This window comes from Semicossyphus pulcher, unplaced genomic scaffold (assembly GCF_022749685.1).
Source record: "Semicossyphus pulcher isolate SPU_LCO1_2020_fin unplaced genomic scaffold, fSemPul1.0.p SCAF_18, whole genome shotgun sequence".
In the NCBI taxonomy this organism is placed as follows: domain Eukaryota; kingdom Metazoa; phylum Chordata; class Actinopteri; order Labriformes; family Labridae; genus Semicossyphus; species Semicossyphus pulcher.
Genome location: NW_027211691.1, coordinates 17,812,042 through 17,823,895, shown reverse-complemented (window position 1 = coordinate 17,823,895; position 11,854 = coordinate 17,812,042). Strand labels below are relative to the sequence as shown.

General features: G+C 44.2%; 1 protein-coding gene across 1 annotated transcript; it reads left to right on the top strand.

Moving 5' to 3' along the window:
- Nucleotides 1–274: 274 nt before the first annotated feature.
- LOC138596011 (leucine-rich repeat-containing protein 14) lies at nucleotides 275–3,425 on the top strand. The gene is made up of 3 exons (XM_069667569.1): nucleotides 275–552; nucleotides 640–1,488; nucleotides 1,653–3,425. Exons 1-3 carry the CDS (start codon nucleotides 275–277, stop codon nucleotides 2,218–2,220), a joined length of 1,695 nt encoding a protein of 564 aa, XP_069523670.1. The 3' UTR covers nucleotides 2,221–3,425.
- Nucleotides 3,426–11,854: the final 8,429 nt, after the last annotated feature.

Here is an 11,854-nt window from a genome sequence, read left to right as displayed (position 1 = left end):
GCTAGCTAACATGATGTGCAAGCGTTTAATATTTCACCCGCGAAAGGTTTCTAATCTAAGAAGATATCACATTTAGTTATAAAGTCTAATTTCGTGGATTTACAAGATCGCATTAAGTTACTGTCATAAAGCTAATCTTAGCTTTCGAGCTAGTTTGAGCTAGCCAACTAACTCTCAGACGTTTTAAGCTGCTGCTTTTGCACAAGGAGTGCACGCGACAGCATTTTGGCTATTTTATTTTTGATGCTACAAGCTTACCCTGCTGTTTGCTGAAATGGTGATTTCTTTGGTGGGACTTTGTGCCAGAGAGGTGGTGAGTGACCACAGCACGTCGCCCTGCTGGCTGAGGTGGGTGCCCAGGGAGCTGTACAGACCGCTGCTGGAGGCCGCCTTCACCAGCTGCAGACCGCTGGCTGTGGGTGAACTGGTGCAGAGATGGCCTGATCGTACTCTGCGTGTCGGCGGAAGTAGGAAAGAGGGACAAACTGCGCCAAATCGCCTCTGCATCCAGGCGTTGTTACTTGCAGTTGTTAGAGGATTGTCCGACAGAAGGTAAGACATAGTTTATCATAACTAGTGTTTGTACCACGTAAAATCAGTTTATGTGAAAAACAATTAAAACAAATTCCTCTCTCCCAGGTGTTTCCTACAAGTACTGGACCTTTGTGGACTGCAGGGAGATGAAGGAGGGATGGGAGACTCCATGGGAGGCTGGTCTCTGACTGTAGCACTCTGCACCATGGTGGTTCAGGCCAGAGCAGGAGCTCAGAGGGCCCACAGGAGAGAAGGAGAGCGGGAGAGGAAAAGGTTCTCAGCAATGGAGAGAGAGAAGGATGTGAAAAGAGAGAGGGGGCAGTGGAAGAGGGAGCCAAAAGGGGATGAGGCAGATAAGAAGGAGCTGGGGGGAAATAACAAGGAGAGGATGGGATCTAATGGGACTCTGAATGAAGAGGAGCTGATAAAAGGAGTCAGGAGGAGGATGGAGATAGAGAGAAGAAGAGATAATGTATTGACAAGTGTAGGAGGCAGTAGGAAGGAGACAGAAGAAAAAGATGTAAATAGCGATGTGTTGGTGCATGTGAGGGCTGATCTTTTTGTAAATGCTCGCTCCTGGGAGCGTGTTCGTGTAGCTCTAAGTACATTTGGACCCCTCAAGCTTCAGTGCAGGTACCTACGCGTGGAGGAGATCTCAGTGTCCAGTATCAGGACCCTGCTGGACCTTCTGCCTCGCCAGGGTCTCCTGGGCATCGATGTTCGTTACAGCAGCCTCGGGGTGGCTGGTTTGGCCGAGCTTCTGCCTCTGCTCTCCACGTTCCCCGCACTTAAGTCTCTCCGTCTGCACTACTGTAACTTGGACTTTCGCAGAGACCACCCTGGTCAGGAAGAGGCCCTGAGGGACCTGTCTCAGGGTCTGGCAAAGCTCCAAGAGCTGCGACGCCTCAGCCTCACTGCACTGCGCCTGCCTGGACAACTTCGAGTGTTGCTGAGGTAAGACCTGATGCCACATTACGTCATGTTGCCCTGTACTTTGTGCACAAATCTTGAGCTAAGCTAAGAGCACAATGTCAATTTTTTGACTTCTAGATTATCAAAAAAACTTAAAAAATGTGACATTTTATACACAATGTCTGTTCTTCCTTGTTTTGTTACAGCTCACTGCCTCAGCCTCTGGAGATACTGGAGCTGCCATATTTGAGCCTGAGCCCCGCTGACTTTGCCTATCTGTCAAACAGCCATCATGCCTCCTCGCTGCAGCAGCTGGATCTAAGTGAGAACCATCTTGATGAAACCACCCTGCCCTCCGTCCGCCGCCTTCTCTCCCAGGCCTCCAGCTGCCTGCAGCACCTCTCCCTAAGCGGCTGTGGCCTCACCGACAGCCTGCTTGCACTCTTGCTGCCCTCACTCGGAGGCTGCAGGGCTCTCAAAAGTTTAGCGTTGGCCCTGAACCCCCTCTCCATGTCTGGCCTCATGGACCTGGTGAGGATGGGTGTGAGGATGCCCACTCTCCGTCACTTACTGTACCCGAACCCCCTGGAGGACTACCAGCCGGGCCTTCCTAACCTGCCCTCCAGCGCTCAGCTCTTAGACTGGCCGCTGGATGAAGCCACAGAAATCAACACGACCAGCAGCCAGCTCAACAAGGTGCTGATGGACAGCGGACGCTCCGGCCTCTTTCTGACATGTGATCTGCTCAACTATGATAAAGACTTGGTGGACTAGAGCAGGGGTGAAGGAGAGGACACATGTGCTTTCTTTACTTTGCTCACCGACACATAAGAGAAATGTACCTGACAATCAAATGAATACCCTTATAATTGCGTTCAGTTATCTACTTTATCTGTTTTATGTGAAGGATTGAATTTTTATTCATTTATGGCTCTATGAAAAAAACCAAATAACTGGAACAAAGAAGCAAGACATTCAAAACAAGGCAGACCTCACCTAGGGCCATGTAATCTTATAAGAAATGGAAGGGTTGGCCTGGCGGCAGAGCGGGAAATACAAGCCCTTTTTACACTGTGGTTCCACCTTAGTGCTGTAATGAAGCTCTGCCGTCATGCAGCCTTTGCCATTTTACATTGGACCAAGCAAAACGTGCACGAGGTGTAAACAAACAGCACATGCTTCAAATACACACACACAGCGGCTCCTGCCGGCTCCGCTATTTACACAGATGCCGTTTCGCCTCTGTTACGCCTCTGTTACTACCTCCGATGCCGGCTCAGAGGCGGGACGACTTCGCCCCACCATTCCGCCTCCGTCTGTTCTACATAGAAGACGGAACGTAACAGAGGCGTAATAATCCCGCCTTGAACTGGCAGTGTAAAGAGGGGCTACAGTTTAGGATTTCATACACAGCAAACATCTGCTCCTTGTGGGCGACAGTGATTAGCCATGCTTCAATATAATGGTGCTTAACTTGTTTAATAAGTTCAACTGTCTATTTTTGTACCAAAAATTTGAATAGTTGAGACAAAGATTTCAGGCTGCCTGTCCTCGTGCCTTTACAGCTGTCACCAGCGCTTTCTTCATGCGAGGCACCAAATACACTTCATCCGCTGTCACTGCATTACATGCTGCAACAACTTAAAGTTTGACTGTGGTTATCTTAATAATGTGTTTGCTAAATATTGTCATATTCTTAAACAGGAAATTGAATGTAATTGCGATAAATGTAGGTTATTTAAAATGAAATTTTAGTGTTTTCTTTTTCGTTTATTCACTGTGTAAAGTTCTTTTCGGTGTTTATTTGTCATACTTTATCTCCTAAATATCCGTTTTACAATGTTTGGACATCCTTTTTTTTTTATTCAACTCGGCTGATCTCAAAAAGAATCATCAGGAAATGCGTGTACCAAATCACCATTGTGCCACATGAAATCATTTACACTGTAAGTCACAGAATAAATCAGTCGTAAAGCAAAGTTTTGAGTATTTTCATTGTCAAAGAAATAACAAATGTTTTTTGTGGCTTATAAGGTGTATGTTTGAGTGTTACAGACCAAGAGGCATCATCTGTAGTACTCCACGTACGACTGCTGTTGGATAAAGTAGCGGCGAGTTGAGGCCCTCACCCAGTCCTCGTCTGAGTAGATGCGAAAGGGGCTGAGGGTGACCCGAGGTAACGGGAAAGAGATGAAACAGGGGAAGTGCGTGAGGAAGGGACGGTTTCTCAGGGGAGGCAGAGTTATTCCTGTAGGACAAGAATGCATTCAAAGTTATAAAGCGGTAGATTCAGAAGCAAAGTTCCATACAATCAGAAGAACATACAGTGAAATCTTACCTGGTGGCCTCCATATCCTGGCCATGCTGTAAGTCTCTCCAAGACGGATGATTGGTTGAGAAGAACTACAGAAATAGACAAAAAATTGTACCTTTTGCAGAAGAACCTTCCATGTGTACATGACGTATACATACCAGTCATATAGAGGCAAAAGCACTGTGTTTTTGCAACCAGCAGGCGCAACACACCGGGCCTTTCTGTACTCCTCTTTCTGCACAGAGCAGAAATAATTCAGCACATCCACAGCGCCGAAACTTGGCGGTTTCCACTTAGCTGTACTCCTGAGGTACACAAACCTGTCGTGCTCCTGGCAACATGGAGAGAGAAGCAGACAGCAGTTAATCACTTACAGTACAACACCACCGGCCCTTCTAATCAACAGCACTGTGACGAGCTCTCATGTTGTCCTATTTAGAGGAGTGAAGGTCACAGTGCAGGAGCTCAGAAGCAGTGGGGAGCTGATGACCGGACGGAGAGCCTCTCAGTTTTCAAACAGCTGTTCTGTCCATTTGTCACACTCAAAAATACTCGAATGGATGGTGATAATGAAGGTGAGAGATTTTTCATTTTTGATTTGATATAAAATTGAACATACAGCAATTAAGATTAACATAAAACATGTCTTTGTTACCTTGTATTTGGAAATCCACAATTCAAGCCAACAATTTGCTCTATCATGGAGTTTCCTCCAGCTGTTAGACGGGTCCTGCAGCTCCGCCTCCCAGCTCTCACACTCCGCCCACAGCCACTGCTCCGCCTCATTAACACCTAATTCAGTCAGCATGCGCAGCACTGTTACTCTATTGACAGGACAGTGAGATATAACAAACTTTTAATAATTTCAAAAACTTTAAAAAACAAATTTTTTTGCAGCTAGGGGGGAGCGAAAATGGCGGATGATATGGCGAGCTTGCTTTCAAACATCTTGTTTAAACTTCCAGAAGTTGATACTGATATGAATACCTAGACTTGAGTGTTGGACAATACCTAATTAATAATAACGGATTCTGTGTTTTGGTTTCTGTTTATACTACGCACCTATCAACAGGCTGCGGCATATGCAGGAAAAGCAGTCCGTGCGGAGAGCAAAAGCAGGCGGAACGTAATGCACCGTTATGACATCACGGCTCCCATCAGCGGCTACCTGACAATGGTTTAGCTTCTTATTAAACTCTATAAACAGACATCTGCATGCTAACAGCTAACAATCTGTTCTAAAATTCAACTTGAGATGAATTCCCTTGACGTGGTGTCACGAAAGCTGTTCAACTTTCAGATTTCCTGACTTCCTCGAATGCATCAGATCGATCCAACCTCCGTTCAACTAACGAGCATTTTAAAGTAGTTTTCTTCTCCTCCTATGGACAGACCTGATAAAGCTTCATTTTTACTTTTCACTAATCTGCACCATGATGTTGAAATTTCAGTAAAGGTAAGACCTGTTAATTAAAGTAAATCAGAAGAAAAACGATTTCTTTTTCTGTAAAAAATGCAGCACGCGGAAAAGTCTTCAGACTATATATCGTCTATCAGACTCTAGCCGATGAGATCCGAGATTGGACAATACCAAATTATACTTCAATACAAGTGCATAACATATATGTCATTATTATAATCAACAGTATGTATGGATGTGATATGTATGCCATCAGTGAGCAGCTAAACAATTCTCTGCTCGGCATTTTGTTACCTATCACACTGACATTGATTTAACGTCTTCTTTTTCTTCTTTACAAAACTGTTTTAGCTACTTCAAATATAAAGCTTAAGATGCTTGTTTTGTCACTGACAGTTATTTTAATATTAATGCACTCACCTGAGACCCAGTTTTTTAAAAGCCAGAAGAGTGAGAAGCGTTTTCACAAGCTCATAGCTGACAGATTTCAACTGCACCAACAGATTCAACACTTCAACAAGCACGGCCTGCTCCACGGGGGACTGAAACACACACAGGACAAAGAATTAGACGCTTCTCAAATGCACAGGAACAATCTAGACCTTTGACATACAGTACCATGTGAGGTTTCACAAGTTTGGGCACCAGATCAATGAGGCCTTGGTAAAGCTTGTCTGTTTTCTGCAAGAGTCCCTGGCTGTGCAGCGCTTGCAGAGCAGCAAGGATCTTGATCTTAGATGGAGCGCTGCAGGTGTTCAGACGGCCCAGCAGCTGCAGGGAGAAGTCCTCTGGAGACAGGGTGCTTTGAATACTCTGCACACAATGGTAGACTTATCAAGATCTTCACTTGGACCAACTTTACTTTTGTGTGTGATATAATTGCCTCATTTGGCTACCTTTTTATCAGGGAAGCATTCTTTGAACCAGCCTGCTTCTGCAAACTGTTTGAGGAACGTAGGCACCTCAGGGGACGGTTCCCGCACTGGGAGAGGTGTTGGGGTCTTTGGGCGGAGAGGACGTGGAGTTGGAGTTTTGGGTTTGGGTGAATGTATTGGAGGAATGATCTCTTGAGGCTATAGGGACAAGTGCATATAATACACAAAGATGAACACACAAATCTGCTGCTTTTTAAACTGCTTTAGTTTTCAAATGAAGACATTACAATTCTCTCCTCTTCGTCCTTCTCCACTGTGACGTGTTTCTTGGGTGTGACTCTGTGAACAGGCCGTGGCTTCACGCTCATCAGGGTCTTTGGCTTTGTTGCTGGAGCCTTTTTCTCCTGCGGTTACAAAAACAGATCGCTGATACGTAACGACACATTTTCTGTCAGTTACTGTAAACTAAGATTCAGAAATGCTAATACAAATAGCTTCTTACCTTCTCTACAATTACATTAATGTTTTGTTCAGATTCAGGGCGAACGTCCTCTTTCAAGGTCGGGGGTTTAAAGGGATTGCTGACATACGGTTCAGGATCAAATGCAATCTTATCTGCATCAAAGGTGTCTTCCAAATCAATCTGAAAACATTGAATTATCCGATTAATGAAAGAGTTCAAGAGAAGAAGCAGGTAAAACGACAGGGGTAGGATGAGAAAATGACCTGTATGTTGAGGGGCAACCTATATATTATCTTCATGTAGCGGTCAAAAGCCTCTTTCCTGGTTTCCTTTGTGCTGGGAGGTTTCCCTTTCCTGCATTTTACTGAGCCTTCGATGAGAGCAGACAGGTCTTTGTTCAAGTCCACCAAGCTCTCAAACTCCTGGACCTCTTCCTCGTTTTCGTCTGTGCTTGGGTTCCTGTATTCAACAATACACGTTTCTTATTAGGTAACTGTTCTGAATTATTTCTTAAGATGTAACGCGAATGAATCGTACTTTCTTTTGCTGCACTTTTCTTTATCCTCGATGATAGGCAAGTCGGGGACACGCTCGCCCCAATAAGTGTAAAGAAGCTGTGACAATAAATGGCATTAAAGAAGCATCAAATAATTTTAGTTTAAAGGTCTAAATTATACCTCAACACTGCTGGAAAATTACCATTTGTTGGTAGGTGTGTGGGAGGAATTTTGCACAATCCATCCTGTACAAATCCCCTCTGATTCCGAGAAACAGCTCTCCTCCAAAACCTCCACAAGCCAGACACTCAGGCACAGCATTCAGCTGCAAAGTACTGCAATGGTCACAGATACATAAATAAATGTATGAATACTGTGCTTTTCACATCTATATTGCAGAAAATCCAGGGGCAGGTAATGAGCTCCAACCTGATGAGCTGATTCTTCTCATTCCAGACACACACTGTCCTGTCCAGACTGCTGGAGACAAACACCTCCAGATCGGGACACACACACAATCCTGCAATCCGAGCAAACAACCTGTCACTCACACCAATACAAAAAAACGTGTTTAATGCTGTTTTTTTTACTGTTTTTGTGACCTGTGAAGTGGTCTAAATGTCCCTCTGTGGGCGGGACATCAGTCTGGCTCTGGTTCAGTAGGTTAAAGTGCATCAGCTTGTGGTTTCCGCTGCTGGGCTCTTGGAAGGTCAGGGCCAGCTGGGGCCCGAGGGCCGCCAGGTAGATCTGGGGCTGACAACAGTGCAGCATCAGCTGCTGGCTGAGACACTCCTGGACGGAGGGGTTTACTCTCCACACCACCAATGTCATGTCCTCACCTAGGAGATTGAGGGAAGGTTCTTACATCACTGATGAACATACCAATGAAATAAAGTTCCAGTACCATAGACAGCTTAAACAGTCTATGGTAATGTTTAAAAAAAAAACAAGATGACGACAATCAATAGGCCAAATTTGAGGCTTCAAAACAACAGGTTGCGTCACCGTGGCCAGGTCCACTTCTTAAATACAGTTGATGGGAAATACCTGTGGAGATGAGGCAGCTGCTCTCAGGGTACACGTGCATTGTGGTGACTCTATGGCCATTGTGTGCTGGCGTCCTGCACAAGACCTTCCCATTATCAAGTTTGAGAACACTTACACAGCCTCCACTTTGGCCGAGCATGACCAAAAACCTGCCACAAACACAGAAGTACAATCAAGACACAAGAAATAATAACATGTACTTTTAAATGTACATATTTAAAAGCAGACAAAAAGCTCACTTATTCTTGGCATCATCAATAGCCGCCTTGTTCCTGTGACTGCATCCTCTTCTGTCCTGCAAATTCCTCCACTCCTCGAAAGCTCCCTGTGTTTCCATCACAAAACTATAGAGTACCAGGCAGCAAGCCGGGCCGGGAATCGGAAGACCTTGGGCTTCATTCTCGGTCACATGGTCTCTGAGCTGCCAGGGCCCCTGCCATCTCCCCTTCCACACTTGCATCAAAGCGACTGGATCGGTGAGCGTGCTGGCTTGGAGCACCGTACCTGTGTCAGTCAGAGCCAACAGAATCTCTTTCTGCAGGCAGTAGTCAGCGCACAAAACCCTCTGCTTTGCCTTGAAGGAGGTCAACACGGCTCCTGCTTCTGTGGCCACAAGCGTGATGCTACTGTCGCCGCTGACGCAGAGGGCACGTGTGGGGAAGGGTGCAGGGTATGTGGTGACTAAGATTTGTCTCAAAGGGGCTCCCTCATCTTCTTTTAGTGAACAGTGGAGGGTGTACAAGTTTTTAATTGACCAGAAGTTGACTCTCTGGTGCGAGAAGGAGAAGAAAGTGTCTCCTTTTCCAGTGCCTCCTACGCACATTGCAGAGTTTTTCGGCTCCGTGTGCAAAGACCCGACTGCATCACACTCTTCCACGTTCCAGCAACGGATTGTACAATCCTTAGCGGCTGATAACAGCATGCTTAATGTAGGGCAGTAGAACAGTGAGTTCACCACACCTAGATAAGAACATTTTGAAATCAAGTTCAATCATGAAGCGACAAAAAGAATGTTGTTGCCGTTGAGACTTTACCTTTATGTCCTTCAAAAGCAGCACGTAGTTCCCAATCTGGACCCCACATTTTAATGAGCTCTTGGGACGCTGTGATCAAACAGTCCACGTGAGAGCAGAACACCATTGCAGTGATATCTCTGTAAATAAATTATTATAGTCAAAATCCACTGAAAACATTCAAATCTGACCAAAATAGAACACTAACCCTGAGCAGAGATCCCTCTTGTGCTCCAAAACCTTCCCGCCATCAAGGTCAACCACCGTCACGACCCCTCCGCACACAACAAAAGCCCAGTGGGGCCTGTCACATCTCGGTGGAGCTAACGCCATTTGAGTGAACGTTCTGTGCTGCAGCCCCTCCTCTATCTTCACCTTGCATCTCATGAGCATTACCGACCACACGCACACGTTCCCCACACCCGCCGTAACCAGCTCTGTGGAGTGCTCTGCCGCCTGACACACGCGTACGTCCAGGGCATCCTGGGCAGCATCCAGGGGGCGTAACTCGCTGTCCAGGAGTGTGAAGACAGGCCCAGGGCCCCAACCCACCAGATGGCCTGAGAGCTTTGTTTCAGTCAGGCCCATGAAAGTGAGCAGTGCTGAGGAAGTCTGCATAAGGCCGTCGGCTTTGTAAAAGCAAACTGTGTTGTCAGCATGGAGGCTAATGAATGCAGCAGCAGCTTCAGAGTACATCATGAAACGCACAGGGCTGTCACAGGAGAAGTGCTTTAAGTGATGCAGACCATGAGTGAACACATGCTGCTTGCTCTTAGACTTTTTTACCTAGAGAAAGAAAAAGAATATAGCGTTAGAAAGACCTCTGAAAGTGCCCAAAGCAGGTTAGCATCATGCCGAAATGCTCTACCTTGCCCTTAGCTTCCTTCATGTCTTGTTTGAATAAATTCTGCTCTCCAAGCGTCCTCCCATCTGATGCCTCATTCCCTTGAGATTGCAGTCCCAGGGTGAGACATGGCAAGACTACTGTTATTGTTTCTGTCTCCTTGCCTGGGGTCACCATTGTCATCTCTTTCTTTCAGGACTCTGCTGCATCCACTGACCTTTTGCACCTTTGAGGCAAAACTTTTCACTGGTGGGTTTATGACATTTACATTTTCAGGTCACTGCAGAAAAATACACACATATACAAATGCTTAATGGTGATTAAATATAATGATAAATAGCTTGGGTGCAGCTAAATAGCTAGATGATGTATTTAAACCTACTTTGGATTATCAGGATGCACTGTTACAAGGCTAAAAATGTTAAAGAGAAATGTGGTTCTCACAGGACAACAATGCTACAAACATATGATGAACACGTAGAAGGTGATGCATTGCTGTAGATTAAACTACCCAACAATATAGATAATAACATGCTGAAAGCTAGCTCAGCAGTATAATACTACACATTAATTCTGCAGTAGCATTCCTTCTCCTTACATACTGTTACTGGAGTTAGGGTTTGAATGCAGGACTTGGGCTGATTTGTAGCTAAGTATTTTCAGTGTGATATTTCTACTTTTATTTAAGTAAAGGGGGAAAAATTTCCACCACAATTCACCAATTAAGAAATATAAAATAACACATCATTTCATAGCTTTAGCATCTTTTAGAAGTCTGGTTCTTGTCATGTGAAAATCAGCACCATCTATATCAGAAGCACAATAACAGGGTCACCCCCCAACTTTGGAAAAACATGGAGGACATCTTTTCCGATTTATTCACCTGTTGTATACAATATTTTTTTGAGGAAATTCGATAAATAATGGTTAAGGAAACAAATGTGATGCTATTTTGTTAAACAGTTATCAGATATATTATGTCAATCAAATTAAAAGTGGAAGCAAGAGTTATAACCACAACTCACCTTTTAGCTACTTCTTCTGCTGAAGACTAGCTTACAACCGTTAGTTTTCACGTCTTCTATATAAAAACGCCAAAAACTCACAAATGTTATTTTTCAATTTTTTTTACGTAAACTAAGTTAAACCTTCTGTTAACCTTCGACCAACAAGTAGTTAAGTAGCCCTAATGCAGCGGTATGCCTTTAATTTTTACAAAGTTGAAGTAATTCAGCTAAAAATGACGAACAAAGCTAGCAGAAGTGTGCTAAAAGTTTGTTCTCTGAGGTCCCCGAGCTCGAGGAGCTCAGTCTTTGTTGCTAGGCAACCGGTCGCTAGGTAACTTCCATAGCAGCAGGTCGCAGAACTTTGACTTTGAGAAGTGAAATAATGTATCTCAGAAAACCAACCACTGCAGTCCATGCACTCTGTATTTTATCTGGTAATTTGAAGGGGTTAGAAGCCTCTTTTTTGTTTTTGTTCTTCTAGAATATTCTTCTTTATATATTAACGTTTTACTTCTCCATCTATAGTAATTAATACCACATGTCTCCAGATTTAGTGATTTTTCAACTTTTGCAAAGTAACTAAAATGTTCAATATTGTTTTATTCTCCTTAAAAACCAACTGGACAATCCACATAGAAAAACTGTTGTTTTTAACTGATTAAAAGTGGTCATTTTGTTGAGACCTTGTAATTCAAATGTGGAGAAATGACCTGAACTACTCCCCAAATCCATCAAATATTAAAAATTAAAAATACCAAAAACAATTTAATGGCTTTATGTGTTGGGTTAGGTTTTTTTTTTCTATATGGTGCCCTCTGTATTTCTAAAATGTTGACAATAGCCCCAGTGAACATAAAGGATACACATGAAACACACATTACTGACAATAAAAAGTCCTGTGTTATGCAAGAACATAAGTTATGAAAAA